Source organism: Cydia splendana, chromosome 26 (genome assembly GCF_910591565.1).
Source record: "Cydia splendana chromosome 26, ilCydSple1.2, whole genome shotgun sequence".
NCBI classification, from domain to species: domain Eukaryota; kingdom Metazoa; phylum Arthropoda; class Insecta; order Lepidoptera; family Tortricidae; genus Cydia; species Cydia splendana.
The window spans coordinates 8,546,102-8,571,558 of record NC_085985.1 but is presented as its reverse complement, the minus strand read 5'-3'; the positions used below and the strand labels follow the sequence as shown (position 1 = coordinate 8,571,558).

At 38.1% G+C, this 25,457-nt stretch overlaps 2 protein-coding genes and 1 non-coding gene across 3 annotated transcripts in view; 2 read left to right on the top strand and 1 right to left on the bottom strand.

Moving 5' to 3' along the window:
* LOC134803421 (myosin-7B) overlaps positions 1 to 11,695 on the top strand; it is a 46,634-nt gene extending 34,939 nt beyond the window's left edge. Inside the window, exons 11-15 of the mRNA XM_063776241.1 lie at positions 358 to 460; positions 7,249 to 7,380; positions 7,922 to 8,053; positions 9,397 to 9,521; positions 11,492 to 11,695. Of these exons, the coding sequence (XP_063632311.1) occupies positions 358 to 460; positions 7,249 to 7,380; positions 7,922 to 8,053; positions 9,397 to 9,521; positions 11,492 to 11,682 (683 nt within the window). The 3' untranslated portion in view covers positions 11,683 to 11,695. The remainder of the gene's footprint in view (positions 1 to 357; positions 461 to 7,248; positions 7,381 to 7,921; positions 8,054 to 9,396; positions 9,522 to 11,491) is intronic.
* Trnad-guc (transfer RNA aspartic acid (anticodon GUC)) lies at positions 5,116 to 5,188 on the bottom strand. The gene has a single exon. It is a non-coding gene; the product is annotated as a tRNA-Asp (tRNA).
* Positions 11,696 to 17,692: 5,997 nt separating the features above from the next.
* On the top strand, positions 17,693 to 24,710 carry LOC134803398 (large ribosomal subunit protein mL43). Its single transcript, XM_063776216.1, has 4 exons — positions 17,693 to 17,881; positions 18,522 to 18,628; positions 20,040 to 20,268; positions 24,149 to 24,710. Exons 1-4 carry the CDS (start codon positions 17,745 to 17,747, stop codon positions 24,231 to 24,233), a joined length of 558 nt encoding a protein of 185 aa, XP_063632286.1. The 5' UTR covers positions 17,693 to 17,744; the 3' UTR covers positions 24,234 to 24,710.
* Positions 24,711 to 25,457: the final 747 nt, after the last annotated feature.

Below are 25,457 nucleotides of genomic sequence, written 5' to 3'. Positions count from 1 at the left end.
ATAGACATGCAAAGTTGAGAAAGTACAGTCAAAAAAAAATTTTGATGGTTACTTGTTTATTCTCAAGCTATTTTTTTCCATCTCCAACTGATTAACTCTATATATGACGACCGGTCTGGCCTAGTGGGTAGTGACCCTGCCTGTGAAGCCGATGGTCCTGGGTTCGAATCCCGGTAAGGTGTGATGAACACAGATATTTGATCCTAAGTCATGGATGTTTTCTATGTATTTAAGTATTTGTATATTATATTTAACGTTGTCTGAGTATCCACAACACAAGCCTTCTTGAGCTTACCGTGAGACTTAGTCAATTTGTGTAAGAACGTCCTTATATTATTTATTATTATTATATTTTAGAATTGAAGTCTCAAATTCAATCGAAAAATGTGGATTTCGATACTCTGTCGGACAAGGCGGCGCAGTGCGGGCGCACCCTCGAGGTCACTGAGCAAGAACTCAGGTATGTCTTTTCCGATAACCTTAAGCCTCGTCTCCATATCGCGCGGCAAACCATCGAACATTGGCTCGCCGCGCGATATGGAGACGGGGCTTTACATGCTATACTCGTACAAGGTAAAATTTGAATCACCAGCCGTAGCCATTTAGCTCTGCGTAGGTAGCGACTTTATAGGTCATAACATAATAGTGTAAAGGGTGTAGCAGGAAGCCTTTGCAAAATTTCCTCCAGAACTTTTGGTTCTAAACTATAACCAAACGATGCATTTTAGAGGATAATATATCATTTAAACCCCCTCCGACCCCCTAGGGGTCCACAATACCCGATAAACCCCAAAACGATTTAATCTTTTTCTCCAAATTGACTGACTGACTGACGAATCCCCAATGTTGCTCAAATATTATAGGAACTAAAGGTTTGGCTGGTTATTTCAATTTCGATCTGTAATACGTTAAATGAGGGAACTGTTGACTATGAAGAAAGGTTGATTGCTATTACAAGCTTTTATACCTGCTTTTTTATGCTATTAAACCTTATTTTTATGCTATTAAACCTGACCGTTGTCTGTAATCAAATCTTGCAAGTTAAATTTGATCCACTTCCCGGTTTCCAATTGAGCTGAAATTTTGCACACATACGTAAGTCGGGTGACAATGCAACATGGGCGTACCGAGCATTTTTTAAAGGGTGGGGCAGAAGTAGGGTTACGTGCCTTAATTGTTCCTAAAAATTTTTAGCTTCACGTCAGACCACAGACCAGGGTTGGGCAACTGCCCCACCTTGCCCCACCGTGGGTACGCCTATGCAATGCAATATTGCATTGCATATGTATTATGGTGTCATTGAGCTGATCTGATGATGGAGACTGGACGGTGGTCTGATGGTGGCCAAAGGAACTATGTGGTAAAACAACGAAATCTAATTGTGTTTGGGGTTTTTAGAATTGTCTCGATGAGCATTAGTTGCCTGTGGAAAGAAAAGTACAGTCAGCGATAAAAGCTTGTGCCAAAAATAAAATTTTTGCCAAAAACTTATTTTAAATGAGTGTAATTTCCACACCGGCCCCTTAGTTAAATATTTAGATTCTTGGTCGAGCCAATTTCAAAGTCAGCCGTTCCTTAGGAAAAAAGTATTCAGATGAATCTGTAATCTCTTTTCTCATTCATCTGAATGGTTTAGCCTAGAGGGCCTCTCGAAAGCCGAAATTCGCAAATTGCGGGGACCTTTCTCTTTTACTCCAATGAAGGCGTAATTAGAGTGAAAGAGTAAAATGCCCGAAATTTGCGAACTTCGATTTTCGCGGTTATAGCCCAGATTCCTGGCCTATTCGGCCGCTGTATAAATCATTTTATAAATGTGACATTTTCAATCAAAAGGTACCCAAATTGTCGGCTCCTTATGGATAAGGTTGATTTCAAATTGAAACCCTTTTGGTTGAGAATGCCACAAATGTATATAACGTGAATCGTAACATTCTGTATTGAGACTAACATTTCAGTTTTTCTAATAGTTTTCACTGTTTTCTAATTACTTAATCGTTTTCATTCCGCATATTAAAACTATTTATTCAAATTATATTTAGGTACTTACTATGAAACGATACTTGAACTTGAAAGCTTGTAACATTTTACTACACCAGATTTAATCTGTGTATATGTGACGTTATCTATGAAAAGGGACCTTATTGTCGACTATTAACGATCCTCCGATACTAATACAATGCCGCGCGACGCGGAGCGGCGTAAGCGCCATCGACAATAAGGTCCCTTTTCATAGATAATGCCCCATATTTGAATACCATAACTTTAGTCATTTTTATTAGTATTGTTTTATAGTACCTACATAAAAATAAATAAATATTTGGTAGCTAAATTTGTTCCCCCGCAAATGTTTGTTAGAACTAATCAAATAAAATATTGTCTTTTGGACAAATTCGGCTACCAATGCATGCATTTCCATTACTGACTAATTTCCTTATCATCCATACATATAATATGTATACACATACACATAATTATACTTCGATGTTTTTAAGTAAAAGTTACCACTTGGTTCGAATTTATACATAGTTTATTAGTTGCTTCTAACTTAGAAATCTAAACTGTTGAAAATTCGACCAAGTGGTACCTTTTCCTAGAAACGTCACATTGACTCATACAATCTACAGTTTCTCATTTAAATAAACTCTTGCACTTTTAAAATAAAATCATTATATCATTTAATCCTCGCTTTATAAATATCATTCAATCATTTCCTACCGAAATCAGTCCAAAAGGCAGTATTTTAAGCGGTATCCAGACGGGAAGATCAAATGGACCGATTTGATCAGAAATGAAATTGGCGTCAATCTCCAATTTATTCACCAATTTTAGATTTATGGTGATATTAGAGCCCTCTAAATTGAAAAAATGCCGCAGATCGAAAATACTGGCGTCACAAATTGGTATTCTTGCGTCCGCACCTCATTTTATCGGTAATTATCGGCGGTTGAATTCGGCGAGCCAAATTGGCGTTTGCGTTCGCACGTCCTGATTCGATCGGGCAATTTAATCAGACTGGCGAAAAAATTACTAGTCTGGATACGCCTTTAGTGAACGAAATAAATCTAACAATATTAGTAGTAGCATACAATATTACTATGTACTAGTTGCAGTGCGCTGGGCGCCGCGCCACAGTACACTAAGAACAGTAGTGAATCTAAGGCCGCTCGGCAAGTTATTTGCCTACTCTTGCGTTGGCGCTTAGGGTTGTCACTTTTATTTTTAGTTAAATATTATTTGCGTATTATGAGTCGCACTACGTTTCTATTTATTATAATATAATGAAATGTTCTATCAATTCATAAATTAAGTATAAATAAAACGCTTTTTAAATATTTACATTAGGAAATGGCATTTATTAAAAAAAATATAAATTCAATACAGAAAAAAAATCCTCCGGTTTCTGCATGTTCGGAACGCTTTATTGTTAGCGGTTAAAGTAAAGTAAATTCTCATCCTTACGTATAACTTTAGTAAAAAGGTTTTAGGGAAGCATAGGCAAGTAGGTATTATGAAGAATGACAAGTCCGGGTTTGAGGAGTCGTTATTGAGACACTAAAATTTTTTTTTCTACTCGTCGACTGTAATTTTTGAATTAACATTTCTTATACCAAACTGCAAATGGGTATTTTTAATGTATGAGCTCCCAACTCAACTATAATATTCATTTCGATACAGTTTAGTCAACTATAATGAAATTGACCAATCACAGCTCGCCGCGGTCAAGAGGACGAAATAAAACCATAGCTCAAATTAATTATTAATTTTAGTTTGTATAGTAGAAACAATTGGTTCATAAGTCAGAAACGCGCATGTGACACCCTTAATATAGCAACATCCATAGACTACGAAAACCACTTAGTGTTGCTTATTAGTCTCCATAGGCTACGGTGGCAAAAATCGAGAAAACAACTGTCTAAAAATTTAATTTAGCGCGGAGCAAGTACCAGGGCCTCATGAGTTACGAGAAGGTGTCGTTGACTAACGCGCCGGGCGCGGCGGCCGAGGCGCGTACCAGTATGAAGGTATCGCGGTTGCTCGCGTATCTTACAATTAACTGTATACTTTTGGTTTGGTTCGTTTGTATGATTCTACTAGTTTAAAGTATTATTTTTGTTGATTCGTAGAAAAAGTATTGTAACAATATTGATATAATCAAGCTTTTGAATCTCGTACCTTACTTATACTATTGTCTCTGTTCGAACTTCGAAGTCATGATCAAAAAAATTAAGGCCTACTGTCAGAGCAGACAAATGCGAGCGGGCGGGCAGCGTACTCGAATGCGCGCGATCACAGTCGCGGTACAGCCCACACTGCCGCCACCGTATTCCCCCGTATATTATGCTAATGTGTGCGTGGCAGCGCGTGCGTACAGGGCGCCCGGTGCGCACGCACACATTCAAGCCGGCAGCGGCTCATTTCTATGAAGATTCACTACTGTTCTTGTACTGTGGCCGCGCTCGCTGGCTGCGGCGTGTGTGCAGTTACCGGCTCGCTCCGTCTCGCTCTCTCCGCGTTCCTCCTCTCGCTCGCACTCGTCTTCTACTTACACATACATAGGGAGAAGAAGGCTTGAATCGCTTTGAAATACTTGGCACACACGACGAAATTATTTAGTACCTATACTTGTAAAAATAAATTTTAATAATGCAGTAAGGTCATATGTGGCGAAGAACGGCATATTAAATTTATTGTGGGAAATTCCGTCACAAGGTAAGAACTTTCAGATCTAGTGCATAATTTTAATTTTTAACAAGCAGGAACGTCTGCGAACGATGCTATTAAGCTTAGAATAAATTTAAAAGTGGAAAAATTACTGTCTTGGGTGAGACTTGAACTCACGGCCTCTGGATCGATACTCCAGCGCTCTGCCATCTGAGCCACCAAGACCTCATCCATAGCCAGCAAATCATTCCACCATATTACAGGTCAAGGGGACCCTTAGCGACATCTACCGCAAGAGCGTTACACTTCTTAAACGGCTACTGGAGGTCCAAGTAATATTGGAAAATCACCAGTTACGATGTGCTACCCATACTAATTTTAATTTTTAACAAGCAGAAACGTCTGCGAACGATGCTATTAAGCTTAGAATAAATTTAAAAATGGAAAAATTATTGTCTTGGGTGAGACTTGAACTCACGGCCTCTGGATCGACACTCCAGCGCTCTGCCATCTGAGCCACCAAGACCTCATCCATAGCCAGCAAATCATTCCACCATATTACAGGTCAAGGGGACCCTTAGCGACATCTACCGCAAGAGCGTTACACTTCTTAAACGGCTACTGGAGTTCCAAGTAATATTGAAAATTCACCAGTTACGATGTGCTACCCATACTAATTTAAATTTTTAACAAGCAGAAACGTCTGCGAACGATGCTATTAAGCTTAGAATAAATTTAAAAGTGGAAAAATTACTGTCTTGGGTAAAGACAGTAATTTTTCCACTTTTAAATTTATTCTAGTGCATAATTGTTTTCCATCGTATTTTCTCGAAAACGTCCGTATTTGTCATGCTACTTCAGTCAATGTCAGTACTTTTTGTGCCGAGACTGACTGAAATAGTAACACATGTTCGTGCGTTCCGTATAATAACTAATATGATGTAAATACGATGGAAAATAATTATGCACTACATCTGTATGTCGCTCAGACACAGTCAGTAAGGAAGAGAAGAGCTTCAGTCATGCGTTAAGTGGTATCCAGACTGGACTGATCAAATCGGTCGATTTGATTAGAAATGAAATTGGCGTCAATCTCCAATTTTAGATTTATGATGATATTAGAGCCCTCTAAAAAATTGAAAAAAAATGCCCCAGAACGAAAATACTGGCGTCACAAATTGGTATACTTGCGTCCGCACCTCGTTTTATTGGTAATATCGGTCATTATCGGCGGTTGAATTCGGCGAGCCAAATTGGCGTTTGCGTCTGCACGTCCTGATTCGATCGGGCAATTTAATCAGATTGGCGAAAAATTTACTAGTCTGGCTACGCTTAAGCGTTATACTTAGGTACGAGTATGTGTACAAACGCGGCTAAAGAGCTTGTAGACGGTCTTCCGTTATAGACGCTCTTCCCCACATTGACTTTAGTTAGGTAAAACATTAAAACGATTATTATGTTCTTAACTGTCGGAGAACATATATTATCTGCCTTAAAGTTGCATATTATAATATAATAAAAAAATATACTAAAAAACCACATTAAATTTTACTATTGCCTGTATGATATTCGGCAAATGATAGTGTCTTAGAATCGGAATTTTGAATGTTATAAAAACTGCCAAATTGGACTGAATTTTTAAAATTGTGATATTTTCATTATAGTCGCATTTTATGTACCTACTCATTTATGTATACATATAGTCATATATACATCTATGTCTATTACATTGCATTATATCGTAAACATGGCGTAGCTAGGCGTGGGTGAATAGGGCCTTCGTCCACGGCCTCGCACTTAGGTGGGCCTCGCAAAGCCAACCTTTTCATTACCTTGGGCCTCGCAGAAGTGGTTTTTGCCCACGGGTATTGGTTCACGCTACGGCTACGCCACTGAACATCTTTGTCATCTTTAAATTAAATGTATTCATTGTATCGCTTCAACTTCTATTCTGTTCTGTATTCTGCATTTCTTTGTATTTTTTACGACATTAGAACGGGATTAAATTGAGATTAATACGTAGTAGTACCAAAGATAGATAAAAATATCGTTCTAATGCCGTGTTTTTTTTAATTGGCTTTTTTCTCTATGCAAAATTTTACTATTTTTTTATTATAATGTGTGTTTTTTAATTTTATACTCATTTTTAAAATAAATAAAGGATTGAAAAATATTTACATGTTTTTAAATGATTTAACTATTTTCAATAGACGTGCTCTGAGACCGCCAAGATCAAAACAACGACCCTGGACCAATTGGAGTATATATTCATTTTATAGATAATTCCTTATCAGAGCCATTTCTCACAATTCGGTCCATGCCATTGCCATCTACATTAAAAAATATTTTAGAACAAAACATTCGTCATTTTTAGATAAAAAAACCAGAATTACTGGCAATGCATTTCAAATTATAAAAATAAGCGTAGTCAAGCACGACAGCATTTGTTTCAAAACAAAAATATACTCGGTAGTGGAGATCGTCAAGTTTTTTAATTATCAACACTCACGCTCGATATTTAAAATACACATTGACATACACGTGAACACATTCCTAACCGTTTTTCCCTGGATCCCACTAACGTAGAGAGGCACTGTCGAGAGAGAGGGGCCTGCGAGAGAAGAGGGCGGAGGATGCGACGAAGATGAAGCAATTGGAACGCGCGTCGAAGGACCAAATTGAACATCTTCAGAGGAAATGCGCTTGTTTGAGGAAACTGTGAGTATAGTTTTGTGCACAACCTTGCTTTTTTATATTTTTACCATTAAGCGCCACTTGCACCATCGCACTAACCCGGGTTAACCGGTTAAACCGTTAACTCAGTGTCAAATTGTACTGGTAACCTTGGTAACTCCAGGTTTAAACGGTTAGCCCCGGGTTATTGGGATGGTGCAAGTGGCCCTAAGCATCTGGTCTAGACTCTAGACCGTTAATTTTGAAAACAAATGTAGTTCAAAATTTAAAATCTATGTTAGAGTTAGACCAAGATAACTCTACAGCGAATTTTATAGCACAGATTGTGCAAGTGTTATTTTAAACATCATAATTTGATAGAAGTTTGAAGTTGAAAACAACACTTGCACAGTCTGTGCTATCTAAATCACCGCAGAGTTAGCTTGGTCGCACTCTATGCGTTTTTGTCTGCCTATTGTTTGGTCCCTAGAATTAACAAAATTAAAATAACATTTATCGCATCAAAAGATGTAAGTACATCTTCTCCGTTAAAAAACTAACCTAATAATCTGGCGTATATTTTCAGTTTCGACGACATACGCACGCGACTGTCGGCGAAGGAGCGCTTGGCGGAGCAGGAGGCCAAGGCTAAGGAAAAAGAGCTGCATCAACTCAGGGCCGAAGTGGCCCGGCTCACCAAGATACTGGTCGAAGAGAGGTAATTTCATACAGCCTGGCAAAAAAGAGTAGAAATTAAAAAGTGGCAACACTGTCGTCCCGTTCTCTTATATGAATTGATTTGAAAGGGACAACACTACAGCGTTGCCACTTTTTAATTTCTACTCTTTTTTGCCAGGTTGTGCGAAGCCGTTTCAGTTCAGTCGTATAATATCTAAGGACTGGCCATACGGGCAATAAGAATGGGGAATGAATGGGGCCAGTACAGTGGTGTGACACCGCTACAACGCGATAGGTTGATGAGTTCGCATCACGCGCGCGATTGGTTGATGAGTCCGCATCACGCGCGCGATTGGTGGCAACTAGTTGCCTTAGGCTGCACGATTGGTTGGAATTCGTGACACCGCTGAACTAGTACCATTTTTAGTGCCCGTAAGCAGGGGTGCGAAACTCCTGACTTCGGCCAAACTCGGCTCCGCTCGGCTCAGCATTGCTCCGAGCAATTATTAGGGTTGGCACCACTTGACTTGCTTTTGCGTGCACGACCACAGATAAGATAATCACTTGAATTTTGACAACCTTAAATAGCCGAAAGGGATAGTGCCATATATTAGAAAGGGATAGCATGATTCGACCCTGAACCGCTGTCAAACTTCGGTTTTGTAGGAAGTTTCCTTTCTGTACGATAGTACTATTATTTATTCTGTGCCGTAAGGCCAGTCCTTAGATATAATACGTCAATGAGTTCAAGTTAAAGTTTTAGCAGAGCACGGCAGTTCTCTCGCCAAGTTGTGCAAAAAAAATTGAACAGAGATTAGGTAAAGATGTTCAAGTCAGTCTTGATTTTTTCTATGATGTTCTGGCTCTCAAATAAAGTATGTCTATTCATTTATAGTCGTTCGATTTGTAGCTGGCCCCGAACGGTTAATCCTTTGTCTATTGTTAAGTAAAACCGCAAGTGCTACTTACCTGCATAAAAAAAGCTTGGATTGCTTTAACCGGTTATTGAATTACGACTCTAAAATAATTGGAATAAGATAAAAAATTAACTAATGGAAAAATATTTTGCCTGGCTGTGTGTGGTCCCTCTACGGTGACTGAGTGCCGGCGAGTCGAACGCTACAGAACCAGTCTAAAATGTGTCATCGAGATGCGTAACAAAGGCGCGTTATCGGAGAGCGTACTTACATTGGTTATGTGAGCGTTGGACCAGCCCGCACTCAGGTTCCAATTAGAATTACAAGACCCTTTTTTGGTGGTGTTTTTTTTAGAAGGCACGTGCGGTTTTACTTAACAATAGACAAAGGATTAGCCGGGCCAGCTATAAATTGACCAACTATACATGAAATGGGGTTATATATCATTATTTTATTTTGGTCGCAGCTCGCCAAAGCTCGAAGCACGCACTATGGCGGATGGCTGCGAGACGGAGCCCGGAAACGAGACTTTTTTAGCCGCTGCCGCGCCTCGAGCATGTGAGACGCAACCGAACGCGCCTCGGCGAAAGGGTAAGTAGGCTTTTCCAGTGAGACACTCCTCCTTCCGGGCAAACTCGGCTCCATTCCAGGGATCTTGCGAATATTCGCATCCGCATACGCATCCGCGGAACATCCGCATTATTTTCAACATCCGCATCCGCATAAAATCGATGCGGAGCTCATGCGGATGCGGATGTCGATCAAGTCGGTAACAGGAACGTCTTAGCGGCGGCGTAAGGCTAGGTAATTTCGTCATTATATAATAACGAAATCGTCTAGATCCCGAAAAGTCGACCAAGTTACTGTTTATATATTAAATAAAACGCACCTATATTCTTGCTCAAATACTAAACGTTTCGTTTTTTTTAATAAAAAATACTAAAAATGTAATATTTGACGTTTTTTAAGCACCAAAGCTTTAAATATCGGATGTAAAAAAATCTGCATCCGCAACATCCCTGCTTCATTCGGCTCAGCATTGCTTCGAGCAATTATTAGGTTTGGCTCAACTTCTTAAATAGCAGTTACAATTCGTCTGTTGGCAGTGCCTAACTATATTTTTTCACTCATTCTTTATTCTTTATTCAAACACTATGTATAAGTTTACAGCTCCAGCCAAGGCACTTATACAGTTAATTAGGTACATATGTTGTCAGTATCAGTCAGTATCATAAAATTAGTAGGTACACTTATTGTATTACACACTTATCTTTATAATTGATCATACATATTATGTATTACTAAGTTACATAGAGATAAAAAAAAGAATCTGATAATCAATAACATAAGTAGAGTTTAAAAAAAATCCTGATACTACGTTGTAGGGACGGCCACTTGTCTGCGAATATGTCTGCGTTTTGGACTGTAGCTATGAAGTTATTTAGTAATTCTATTGCTCGGTACGTGGGTGCGTTTGAACCGTGATAGGTGCGAACATTTGGATATGCAAAAAGGTTTCTGGCTCTACGTGCGCTACGCCCTACTGCAGCTATGTAGTTGTCTTTCCTTAGCCGAAAGAAGTCAAAGTACTGAGAGACGTAGTATTTTGCTAGTCCAGTCCACCATCCAGAAATACCTAAAGTACTTACAACAAATGTTTCATTCTCATCATTAATGTTTCATTCTCTTTGAACCGGCCGACGACCGGTCTGGCCTAATGGGTAGTGACCCTGCCTGCGAAGCCGATGGTCCTGGGTTCGAATCCCAGTAAGGGCATTTATTTGTGTGATGAACACAAATATTTGTTCCTGAGTCATGTTTTCTATGTATATAAGTATGTATTTATCTAAAGTCTATTTCAATAGAACTTGCTAACTATGTAAACAAACAAGGTAACTTTGTTTTATCACTGTTTCTCTTTGAATTTTCTCACCACCTCATCAAACACCATTGAAACCATACACATATACACTATTGAAACGGTCCGTTCCGTAAAATACATAAATATATAACTGTATCTTGGATATTTAATTAAAAGTTTAAAATGGGTTCATAAGTTAGGTTATTAGGACCTGATGGAATGACGGTTTTGTTTCTTTTAAATTCTACAATTGTCTATGATGGGTAGTGTTGTGACTAAAGTTTGTGATATAAACCCGCCACACACTACCCAACCCACGCTCTGTACCTACCGCCGCGGTTATAAAATACATCAATACATCATTCTTAAGTCCTCATTTGTTTTCTGATCGTGATTAAACAAATTAAAAATAAGTAACTACTTGGTTTTTACTTTTGGTATTTTATTATTCGATATGGTTTGACATTAGTAAAGTAGTAAGTAGGAGTCTTGCCCATCACTAGTAAATTCATCATTCAGAGACAATTTCAATATGGCGGTTTGTTTACATAGTTAGCAAGTTCTATTGAAATAGACTTTATATAAGTATGCATATCGTCGCCTAGCAGCCATAGTACAAGCTTTACTTAGTTTGGGGCTAGGTTGATTTGTGTAAGATGTCCCCCTAATATTATTTATTTATCATTGCACTATGTTCCAGGGGGAACCCTCCGCACCCCCGAATTCCCCCGCAAACGCCTGACGCTCCCCGAGCTGGCGCCGCTGCCGCCCGAGGCGCGCCGCTCCGCCATCGAGATTCAAAATGGCCGCCGCCGCGCGCGCAGCGTCGACCTGCCCGCCGTCCAGGTGCCCGTGCGCATCAAGCAACTCGAGGAGAAGAATAGGGATTGACTTTATAACAGGATATAATGAAATAGGCTAGTTTTCTACAAATGATCTAAAAGGTTATAATTATTTTAAAAAAAACATGGAAATGGTTGATGAAAAAATACTTAACTCAGACGCAGGGTAGTTATCATATATCATATCATATCATATTTATTCATCAACAATACAAGATTGTGTTTGAAATGCACATAAAATACAATTACAATAAAATACATACAATAGAAAGTTAGATTGTTATAGTCCTCTTATAACAAAAAATTACGTATTATTAGTCTAACTAGTGCCAATTAGACAATCTTGAAAGCACAAAAATGAAATAAAAGTAATTGTTTATTGACATAAATTAAACATAAGACCTTTTGTAGACACACTAAGCAAGCAATTAATGAAATTAAATTAAATTAACTTGTTCACAAATTGGAAGAGTTGGAAACTAGCCTATTTCTCATAATCCAAGAATACTGCCAATGAGAGTATACCATATGACTTTAAAAAAAAACGGGTTGCACTCCGGGAGTGCCGGCAGAAGTGAAATCTCAATGACATTGTAACAGTTTTTCGATCAGGTCACGTGTCCGTCTTACGAAGCGTCTTATAGGTACGTCTTACGCTGTCGCGAGTTTAACATCTTTTCCCCATCACAAAATGTGCACAGCGCCGCTAAAGAAGTTTTCACTTCAAAAATTATCTTTATGACGGCAAGGTCAGCTTCAGTTTACAGCAGCCCTAGCAATCGTTTAATTATAATGCAAAGGCGATAGTTTATTTGGATGTAGGCACTCGCGTCAGATGACGTCTTTGGCGGTCGTAGGCAGTGGCGTAGCTAGACGTGGGCGAATGGGGCCTTAGGCCTCGCACTTAGGACGGCCTCGCAAAGCCAACCGTTTTACATTGGGAAAACACATTGAAAAAGGCCTTGCAGATGTAGTTTTCGCCCACGGGTAGATTAGTTCACGCTATGCCACTGGTCGTAGGATTAAAAACTCACCCCTATTCGTCTCGGTTTGGTATTCTCTAATTATTTTGACTAGGTTGATGTACAGGGAACTGGTATAATATAATGAAAGTAAATGGTAAAGGATTGTGCAATATATTACGCTAGTGCGTTTTTCTTCTACACCCAGTACCGTCTTTACCATAAGGGCACACGGGGCCCGTGCCCAGGGGCCCCCTCCTCAGGGGGCCCCGAAAGACAGACAGTAACAAATATATTTGATTACCCATAATAAATAGAAGATCATATAAAAAACTTCGTTTAATTCGCGTTTTTACTCTCCAAAAGGGCCCCAAATTCTTATGTGCCCAAAGGCCCCAGCACAGTTTAAGACGGCCCTGTCTACACCCCTGCTCGCCTCGGTATTGTATTTGTGACGTTATCTATGAAAAGGGACCTTATTGTCGATGGCGCTTACGCCATTATTTACGATGCTCGGATATAAATACAATGCCGCGCGACGCTGTGCGGCGTATGCGCCATCGACAATGGTCCCTTTTCAATTCTTTTCATAGATAATGCCCCCATTTATTCTCTAAACATCATTAATTAGGCTGATAAGGGTTACTAGATCACAAAGGATTAAAGGAATGGCCAAATCCATTTTGCTATTACATATACCTTGAGAAAAAATATGTTACATGTAGCAGGTAGAGGAGAGGATTAGGTAAAAGTAGTTGGTAGGCTATGGATTGTGCAATATCTTTCGCTTTTCGCAGCTCGTGCGTTCTTTCTTTAGGACTTGACTGGCAGACTACCGTGCGCCTTTATTACTATTAGCACAAAATTATATTACTAAGATTACTGCAAAGCCCGCTCCACACTCGTGCGCGAATCGCGGCGCAAAGCCGCGAACGCGAGTGTGGAGTCGATTTCGCAGATCTGCAATCTTGACTCCACACTCACGTTCGCAGCTTCGCGCCGCGATTCGCGCACGAGTGTGTAGCGGGCTTAACCCAAAGTTTCAATATCTTAATACGAAATGTGTCTTAAATCAAAATAACGATCTCCAATATAATTTGATGTTCTTTGATTTCAGTTCACTGTTGTGCTCATTTATATTTTTTACTTAAATAGGCTCCGTATCTTGTATGCCTTCTGTTCTCAATATATACAGGTTGGAACATTTCTAGAGACTGAGCTGGAAGCATAGTGCTATGTATCTGATACAATCGAGTTATTATAATCGTAAAGCTGGATTTGAAAGTAAAACAAAATCATTAAAATGAAATATTTTTATATCAGTGACAACCCTAAAAAGTTATTTACATTTTAAATTGACACATGTCATGTCATTCAATAGGATCTACTTGCTAGGGTTGAAACATACAGATTTTCGCACTAATGTTTAACAAACTGTATCTCAAAAACGGTTAGAAATATTAACGTGATTAATATGTAAAAAATAAAGTACGTAACCTGAACAATTCCCAGTTTGCGTAGAAGTCATTCGTTCTGTTCCACCCTATATAATAATAGTTATATTATTTAAATGTTCTTAACGAAAATAATCGACTGAAACCTATGCATTGGTGTGCACTGCAATATTTAAATTGTAATTAAAGTACTTAATACTCTTTATTGATTATTCAGTAGTGGTTACATCGAAGAGGAAAGGGTAGCTCAAGTACATACCTTTAGAAATAAGTTACTTAAGTTGAATTAAGTGTGTGGAAATCAACCTTTTGGTATACGTACTTATATTACTGGACTTGGCGTTAACACTACAGTACCCCTTCGATATACAAAATAGGTTTATTTTTATTTTAGTTCTCTCTTACTTGTCTATGTAGCCTTAACCTCCTAAGACCCAAGGTCCTACCTATAGCACGTCTTCGGTTCGATGTAATTTAAATCATATTTAATTGGAACAGAGTCACTTTTGCTTTGTTTTGTTATATTTTCCAAAAACGCAAAATCAACTCTATTTCCTACACTATAGGTTCAAATTTCAGTGGCAAATTTTAGATTTTTTATTTGTATGACTGGGCCGTAGGAGGATAAAGTAATATAAGTACAGAAAGAGTGGTAACTCCATACATCAGTTTTCTTACCAAAACTCGAGTTGTTTCGTAGTTATTACTTTATATGCATAATTATTATAAATGACCTAGCCTAAGAAGAAAAATAAATAAATGAACAATGAATATAAGTAAATTTTGTACTATTATCTATCATATTGTCTTCGATTGCAACGATAGTTCATAAAATAAAATAATTAAGAACCCATCAACGTGCACACTAGCGTCACAGCGTGATTATTTAAATTTAACGAAATATATTTAAATAAGGAGGCCGCCACGTACTGTATTTTGTATTTAAGTACCTTTTGAATACATCAAGCTAGTTTTTATGTTGCTGGATTCGTCGAACTAGGACCTCAATACAAAAACGACCGTTTTAACTTTGGACGCATAGATTGACGAATCCAGCAACATAAAAACTAGTTCGATGTATTCAAAAGGTACTGAAATACACAATGCAGTGCGTAGCGGCCCCCTTTTTTAAATACCTGTCGTTAAATTTAAATAATCACGATTAATTAGCAGTGGCGCTAGTGTGCACGTTGATGGGCTCTTGAGATGTTGTATTTTAAATTCATTATACCTACTTACGAAATATAGTACGTTTAAATTGTTTTATTTCATTTATCAATTTATATATCTACAGAAGACATGTATGTATAGGTAGCGGGTCACTCTCGTATTAAGTACGTATGTCGAATACCTAGACCTCGAAATGTTTTCCATCCATTTTCAGAATTTTCAACATGAATCACATTAAAATTTCTGTTTTAAATATTTATCCATATTATCGTGTGTATCGTTTGATGTACGCCTCGAATATACCAATACTCGTAAAGTTGTATAAATAAGTTACTTGTTCGTTTTGTAAATATTTTTTTTTATAAATAAATTTAAAACAGAATAGTGCCTTATTATTTTAAATTGTTATTTTTTCTCAGCCCTGCCAGCTCTTTTCTATGCCGATTTTCGGATGCACCAAACCGTCTGTCACCGTTAAAGCGTTCGCTAAATTTTTAACCGACTTCAAAAAAAGGAGGAGGTTATCAATTCGACCGTTTTTCACTTTGGCGGTTTGTCCTCTTGGTTAAGTTTACTAAGCATAGTAAGATTTGTGTATTTAAGTACCTTTTGAATACATCAAGCTAGTTTTTATGTTGCTGGATTCGTCGAACTAGGACCTCAATACAAAAACGACCGTTTTAACTTTGGACGCATAGATTGACGAATCCAGCAACATAAAAACTAGTTCGATGTATTCAAAAGGTACTGAAATACACAATGCAGTGCGTAGCGGCCCCCTTTTTTAAATACCTGTCGTTAAATTTAAATAATCACGATTAATTAGCAGTGGCGCTATTTTGAACGTTGATGGGCTCTTCAATACCTAAAGATACAGAGTTATTGCATTTACTTGGTCAAGCGAATGTTGTCAGTAGAAAAAGGCGGCAAATTAAAAAATGTAGGCGCGAAGTGTTATCGTCCCATAGAAAATTTGAATTTCGCGTCTTTTTCTACCTTAGAGAATATAACCAAACGGAGTGGTCATTAACAGGCGTTCCCCTCCGTCGAAAATAGGCGGCCAATGGTCAACCACATGTCAACCACATGTATGGACTGACGTTTATCTGACATGGCTATGTTTAAGTTACGTATACATTTGATGTGCCCCTCCCCCACAAAAAACGGCAGACTATTTTGTACCGAAAATTATAGACATGGCGTCTCCGTTGGTTATATCCTCTAAGTTTTCTACTGACAAGATTTGCTTGACCAAGTATAAATATCAATTTGCACCCGGTTCCAAGAGCCAACCTCTAGTTTCCATTTAAAAAATAATTTCTAATATAGAGCCACACGGACCCGCAAAATACCGTTCCCATACAATCGACAAATATCTGTAGTCTAACAAAAAAGAGTAGAAATTAAAAAGTGGCAATACTGTAGTGTCGTCTCTTTCAAATCAATCTAAGAAAACGGGACGACACTACCGTATTGCCACTTTTTAATTTCTACTCTTTTTTGACAGAACTGATCGCTCATGATGACTATAGTTTTTCAAAGGACTGTCTCATTTCAATCATAGACAGAGAGAATCATACTATCTTTGTCTTACACTAGTACTAGAGTCTGGCTACTGAAATATTACCCAAAGTTTTGGCGGGAAATTAAAAAAATCTTGGGCTGGTCACACTGTGTGTAGTAGGAATTATAGTTTTGATACTAGAAAATATTTTTTATTTTCTGTGCACACGTAAGGTACCTAAGGAAATAAGTTAAATATACGTTGACTACACTCAAAGTCAGCTCACATTAATTTCTACCACTATGTAAAGTATAGTCAACGACAAACACATATGATTACGTTCCAATGTTTTGATTTTATTGATATTTTCTAGAACTTCTAGTTTATCCGTTTCTTTTACACACTTGTCCTGTTTATGAGATTCAGATATTAGTAATTCACATACTTAATCAAAGTTATAGGGAAATGTTAGAAGTTTAGAACTAGTACTTAAAGTATCAAAATATTAATAGAGCACCAACCTACGAAATTGTTTCCGACTTGTAAACATTGCAGTTTTTCGTTATAAAACGCTTCACGTCGACTTTGCACATTGTCGTAATTATTTACGAGCTTAAATAATAGGTTGCGGACGTCACTCGGTATAGTCATTATTAACATTATTTAAGTATTATTTAAAATAAACGCCTTATAAACCGCGAACAATTTGAATGAATGACATAAATTGACAACAGACTTTTAACTTTTTTTAAAAGCATAGACAATTGGTGATGCAACAAGGAAATATCTGTCAACAAAATTTGGCTAGCCAGACTCTAGAATAGAAGTGCTTCCTGTAACTCAATTGTAATTTGTTGCAACGTCTGTAGAAGCCTTAATGAAGTTCAAAGCAAAAACGAAACGCGTCAAACGTCAATATGACATTTAATTGAAATTAATTGTCATAACCTCAAATCCATTAAATTCATATTGAATTGCTACTATCACGATATTCACAATTACGTGAATATTTTCACTAAAAATGTCTAATAACAGCCTGTTTTTAAAGTCTGGCTTTGTGCGAGCGCCTCTGCAGAACGGTGTTGGCCGCTATGTATGCCAATTGCAAAGGATTGTGCTTAAATTCTGTAAAAGTCATGGCAGTAGCCGCGGTATGAGGTGAGTTATTTACAAATAGTATCCATTACTTCCGCTAAAAGTATTCATCGATGGAGCGATTAGCTGGTCGGTTACGCCCTCTAACTAGGAATACATATTCCCGGTAATAAATAGTATCGGCCATCGGGTGTTCATGCTAAATAGTATTTCACCAACCGACACTAGATGTCTTTACCATTTTACGAGTTATTTATAACTATCCAAGTCCAAGCGACACCAAAAACATGTTTACACCGTATTACAGTAATTTGCAATAATATCTCTCACACAATTAATAGCTCAAAACTGTAGGATACATTCCTAAAACATATGGTAGCTCTTCCAATAGTTAGATATTTTGGCCGATTCCAGTGACTGTACCTTAGTCCACTGTAATTATCAAATAAAAACAGGCCAAGTGCGAGTCAGACTTGCGGACAGACAGGACACTTGCAAGGGACAGACAGACGGACAGCGGAGTCAAAGTACTTCTTAATGATCTACAATGCCGTATTTGCTGTCATTAAATAGAGTGAGTGTGACGCTATAATTAAAGAAAACAAGATAAACCAACCAAAGTCAAGCAATTTCGACATTTTAAGGAGTTTGTTGTTAAATTGACTAACATTATAAAGAGTTTACACTGTATTGTTGATTATAGGGACTTCATAGAGCAAGATCTGGTGGAGTTTGCACGGGAGAACCCTGGAGTGGTGGTGTACCTTAAACCCCGGCGTCACCGCGCGCCAGTCGTTGTCGGAGAGTACTGTAAGTTAACAGATCGTTCACGGACCAATAGTGGGGTAGAATTTATAATAGTTGAATTTTGTAGAGTACAGTCACCTGAAATATGTGTGTGACACGCTTTTATGGCTCTACAAATAAGATTGTGTCAGATATTTTTGTGGCCTTCATTGTGTAACAATGTGTACAGGTGACTGTACTGTGTAACAATGTTTTTCAATATGATTTAATATATTTTCCAGGTAATTTAATAAGGGTCTCTATTGTTTCCCAAACAGTTTTAGTCATAATGTATTGATTGCCTGCATTTTCGTTAAGTAGTCATAATTCATTTAATTCAGAAACGCGTCACTTTTCAAGATTGCCATAAAACAAACCTAATCTAACCTATCTATAGTTCGTTTTTTTTAGCATTAGAAAGAACTTCAAAGAAGGTAAGCGATCTTGACATGTCTTATAATTGAAAAACGCTTTTTTTAAATCAATAACTATTACTTATGAAAGCAGAAGAATATAAATGATCGTATAAAATTCATAATTGTTACATATTTGCCGTAACTTATTTTTCGATTTTGTTTTTCAATTAAAAGACAAATCAAGATTGTTTACCTTATTTCTAATGCTAAAAAAAACGAACTATATAGGGTCCTTACGAAAATCCTGAAAAGTTAACGGTTTCAGTTTTATGACTAATGATAATATGACAAACAATACATTATGACTTAAAACTTTATGGGAAACAAAGGGAGCCCAGTTCAGTTCATGTTAACTAGTCCTAAAAAAACTATAACTATAATTATTCATTTGTTTGTCCCTATCTATCGTTATGCCAAAGAGAGGGACAATGCCGTTATATTTTATATGGAGTTACATACAGGTTTCGAAATTATACAGATAATTATAGTTATTTATTTTCTTTGAAATCTTTGAAAGATTGGGGCGTTTTTTTTTTAATTTATGTTATCAAATCGATAATTATCAGGCATAAAAATCACTATAATTATCAAGATAACTATCATTGATAATTATCCTTTCGAACCCTGGTTACATATGTATATCTTTGCTTCCAGCAAAGACATATGTAACTCCATATAAGATTAATAAAGTCTAAGAAAAAAACGTGCCTCGGAAATCAAGAAAAAGTCATTCTCGGATAGATGGCGCACACACCTTTGGCCTATGGTCGGCTAGATGGCGTTGACGACACCGTTTCATATTTAACAATTTTAACACATAGGTATCAGTGAATGAACATGGGTCAAAATGATATAAAAATAATAAAATCATTTATCCATATATATAATTTTTTTCGATAGTTTTATACGTTTTCATTTTGAGTTTTAGTCATGTGTCGATAGATGGCAGTAAATTTACTGTGACTACAAAATTTACTATGACAGGACCCCTCTATACTATCTATTCTTGTTGCTTCCAGTAAACGGCGACCGTGTCTGGATGAACGTGTGTAACAAGCAGCAAACAGAAATAACCAAATGGATGGAAGTACTCCGCACCCAACAGGGTGATGTGTCCAACATCCGACTCAGGAAATATCAGCACACAGACCACCCGTCCATACAGGGCGCCTGGACGCCTTGGACGTTTAAGGCTCCTGAACTTAATACCGCTACGCTACCGGATGCAGAGTTTGGAAGGAATGACAGGTATCTTATATGCCCACTTAGGCCAATCAAATTAAGGCCTGCGCAAACCGGCGGAGCGCAGGATCACTTTAAAATTATCAATGTATTTTTTTCACTATTTCAAATACCTTCAGGTAAATAAATGCTTTGAGACCAACCTCGGAGCATCACGGAGGATTGTTCCGCGGCATCGAGGAGCACGTTAGAGGATACCGCGGCGGTAGACGCCGGCGTGCCGCGGCATGCCCCGGTATGCGCCGAGGCCTGACTGCGCCGGGGTAGCACCGGGACGACGGAGGAGAGTCGTACACACTAGTCACTAATCCCTTTTGATAGAGTACACGCGTCGGCATTCCCCGGCCTGCGCCGAAGTGGTTACATATCAGAATACCGAAAACTGATTTACCTAATGTTGAATCACCTATGCTTGATTCACCTATTTTTAAATTACCTATCAATCATTTTACCTAAACATTGACTGACCTAAGTTTATAATACCTAAGCTTAAATAACCTAATGGACGAAATACCTAATGCACCATATACCTAATGCACGTTTTACCTACTGCACGTTTCACCTAAAGCTATTGTACCTAATGCACGAATCACCTATAGCTGATATACCTAATGGACGATACACCTAAAGCTCATATACCTAATGAACGATGTACCTAAATTTGATTTATCTAATGGACGAAATACCTAAAACTGTTAAACCTATCGCACGAAATACCTAAAGTTGATATACTTCCTGCACGCATTACCTAATGTCGATATGCCTAATACACGGAATACCTAAAGTCTATATACCTAGTACAAAATTCATATCATTTTGCCGAATGATCAAGTCGCAACTCCACCCAATAAATCGTATGATTTCCCAACATTACAGTAGAAACTGTTTGTTTGGATAACAACTTAAAAATACACTTTTTGAAACGCTTCTTTTTAGGTAGTAGAATGATTTCTGAAGTCTAATACAAAATTAGTTATCTTATCTTATCAAAAACTTAATTTTTGTAAGTTAGCATCATGACGATGAAATAAAAGTCGGTTTTGGCACTGTTTGGTCGCAGTTAACCTAACACGCTCCTCCTCGCTTTGCTCGTCGTCGCACCTATCTCGACTCTGGCAAATGACTAGACCTTATATTATAATAAAAAATAGTAAGTCAATTGAATTATTTGGCTAAAAAATTTATACCAAATGTTGTAAGTATGTCCTAATAATATTCTACTAAACAATAATTATATTTTTGATTTTAGGTACATATTTTGTTCACTAAGTGCATCGAGTTCAGGTATTTCGTGCATTAGGTGTATCGAATTTAGGTATTTCGTTCATTAGGTATGTTAAGTTTAGGTAATTTGATCATTAGGTATACCGACTTTAGGTAATTCGTGCAGTAGGTATGTTAACTTTAGGCAATTCGATCATTAGGAATACCGAGTTTAGGTATTTCGTGCATTAGGTATATCAACATTAGGTGTTTCATGTATTAGGTATATTAGCTTTAGGTATTTCGAGTATTAGGTGTTTCAACTTTAGGTAAATCGAGCATAGGTATTCTGAGCTTAGGTAAACCAATTGTAGGTGAAACGTGCAATAGGTAATTCGTTCATTAGGCGTTATGAGCTTAGGTTAATTGGTCATTAGGTATTTAAAAAAATAGGTGAAACGAGCATAGGTGATTCAACATTAGGTAAATCGATTTTCGGTATTCTGATATGTAACCGCCGAAGTGCTCCCTGGTGCACCGGCCGCCAGCGCCGGGCTGGCGGGTGCTCGCGGTATGTCGGGGGATTTTACCTCGCCAGTGTGCGCTGCGCGGCGTAAATCCTCCTCGGTGATCTGCGCTGCGCTACGCAGGCCTTTAGATATTTTCTAGGAATTAATTCCCAGCAAGCTGGAAATCGTCTTAATACCTTCATTTGGTTCTAAATTAGCGTAATCTGAGTTTGCTCCATTCCAGTTTTTTTGCTTGTACATAGTTCAAAACGGTACGTCCGACGGAAAATTTGCTCTAATCATGATAAAAATTGACATCTGAGGATCCGAGAGATACCCGTTATCAAAGATTGTAAAAAAATGGCCGCCACTTTGAATGTCTTTGTTTTTTGTAAAATCGTGTCAACATCCGATTTTTTTTTTACCAGTGTCTGATCCACATTAACCTTGCTGGTAGTAACAATGATTTGGACGGTGGGTTCCTTCTACATCGAGTGGTTTTGTCAATCCAAGGTAAAATCTATCTCACAAGGCCCCCAAAATTTATCCACACCTCCTGGGATGGAGGAAACACGGATTATACGAATGTAGGACCTAATGAAGGTATTAAAATGATTTCTAGTTTGCTGGGAATTAATTTCTCAAAAAGCTTTTTTTGGATCTAATTTGGTTGGCCTAACTGTATTGATGTCCTTTGAATTTTCTTCCATATAGCGTGATTAACTATGGCGTAGAGGAGGCGCACCAATTAGCAGAGATGCGCAAAACGCTTCACTGTGTTGAAAAGACTGATTCATATCTTTCGCTCGCGGTGATATATATCACTCATTTCGTTCATTTCGCGAACGAGTAGATGTCAATCATTCATATACACACAGCTATAAGTGCGACCAAGATGGCGAATCACGCGATACAATCCCGCCATGTTTTTCAGACACCCTTCGAATTATTCCAAACTCCGAAACCTATTTTCATCATCTTAAGACCCATACATACATATTGGGCCAGCGTGGGCCAGTCTAAGGGACGCATTTGTGCGTTAGAGGGATCAAGTGATATTGCTATCTCATTCTACCGCATGGCTGCGTCCCTTGGACTGGCCAGGGGGTCGATTTTTGAATTTCGAGTGCTCGCCCCCTGCGTTGGCCCAATATGTACAGGGGCCTTTACTTGCTCGTCACGCTCGGCCGGCTCATTCGAATCATAAGTGGGAAGGAGCAAGTAAGGAACACTGCGACAGACGATTTACTGAGCGAGTTAAGAGCCCATCAACGTACACACTAGCGCCACTGCTAAATAATCGTGATTATTTAAATTTAACGACAGGTATTTAAAAAGCCCCTTTTTTTACATAAAAACTAATTTGATGTATTCAAAAGGTACTTAAATACACAATACAGTGGCATACAGCGGCCCCCTTTTTTAAATACCTGTCGTTAAATTTAAATAATCGCGATTATTTAGCAGTGGCGCTAGTGTGCACGTTGATGGGCTCTTAAATCATCAGTGATTTGAATAGTGAGTGAGTTCAATCAAAAGATATAGTTCATTTAAACAACTCACTCGTGAATGACACATGTCGGCCAAGTGGATGGAAGTTCTCCACAATCAACAGGGCGGTGTCTAACAACCGTCTCCGGAAGTATCAGCAAATGAGCACACATAGACCATCCATCCATAACCCTAATAGGGTATTTGACTGTATTTAACCTTTTGAACGCCAAACGGCGCATCCATTTTCCGTGCCACTGACGCCACAGGGGTAAAATTTAGTTTTGTGAATAAATAATGCCAACCTAAAAGTGGAGTGTTTTTCAGTAGATTTTCATCAAAAAACGATCGACGGCAAATGCCGTCTTTGGCGTCGTTGTCGCGATTTTGCGTTGACGTCAATTGCCGTCTGTGGCGTTCAAAAGGTTAAAATAAATTATTTTACACCATGCATGAAATAAAGCACGAGAAGATTAATAGAGAAACGTAGACAGCAGTTATTTTTAGACACAATTTCTATTTTAACACCCGTATACAACTGTAAAGAGTAGGTAATTTGATCGTGACGCCACATACTAGTGTTTCATATAAGTTCCATAGTAGCAAAATCGTTGGCAGTTCGAAAAAAGAAACTGATTTGACTAGTAGTCAAATACCCTATATTCGCGTGTTTTTGTCCATAGACTGCCGCGTTCGGCGACGGAAGAACTGCGGTTGCTGTTTGAAAAACAGAGGCTGGACGAAAAACAACTCAAGACTGGGGAGTAGACTACAAGTATTAAGAAATGTAAGCCTTAGAACGCACTGCGATTAACATTTTCGACGCCGTGTCAAACACAAAAGTCGTCACTCGGACGCCACGTCACCGAAGTGTCAAAACTGTTGAACTTTATGCATATGCACGTAGGTCTATGTTGCTCTGTGGTTTGTGACCGATTATTCCTTCTTTGGCGTTGGACATGCGGTGCGGATATATCGGTCATTGGCGTCCAAAAGGTTAATTTCTTGTGGTTTCAGTCTTGCAAGTGAGTGCGGTTATGAAGCATACCGTACGCAAAGAGAATAGAGTGCATAGAGACGGATTGTCAAAATAAATTATGTAGCCACTGTTGCCGTCTTTCGACAGAAGATAAAATTGTTAGAACGCCATTTGACTTTGATCCTTATTCTTTCACTGATATGTGTTAACTTATTAAATATTAATATTAACGCCATCTACTCGACTAGATAGGCCTAAGGTATGGTGCAATCTTTTCGAGCGATGGCGCCATATTCAGCCTACTCTCGAGTAGATGGCGTCAATATTAATATTTAACAAGTTAACACATCAGTGAACGAATAATGATCAAGGTCAAGTGACGTTCTAATAGTTTTAATCGTCTGTCGAAAGATGGCAGTAAATCTACTGTAGCTACATAATATACCATGACAGTAACCAATTTCAAATTCTCTTAAGTTACAATTTTTGCGGTTCTTAAACCGCAAGAAATTAATCACAGTGCGTTCTACGCCTTACCAGTGGGGAGACACTGCTCCCGTCAGGCAAACTCGGCTCCGTTAGGGTTGACACAACTTGACGTCCTTTTGCGTGCACGACCACAGATAAGATAATGACTTGCATTTTGACAACCCTAAATAGCCGAAAGGGATACCGGTTTTAGTAATTGGCCACCAAATGAATTCTATTCACCTATAAACAGAGTTCATTTTAGTATAAGGTTTCAATAACTGGCCAGCCTTCAATAACTAGCCGCCTTAATTCATTTTCAGTTTAGTTTAGGGCGGCCAGTTACTAAAACTGGCGAATTACCCTAATTGTAATTAGTTTTAGATTGTACAAATATAGATTTATGAAATAAACGCTTGATTTTTATTTTATAAGTATTGTATGCTTGAGAAAATGAAACAAACATTTTAGTAATAAAATATATTATTTAATGGTTGACAACTCTAATAGGTACATAACCTAAACTTTAACAAAAACTTAATGAC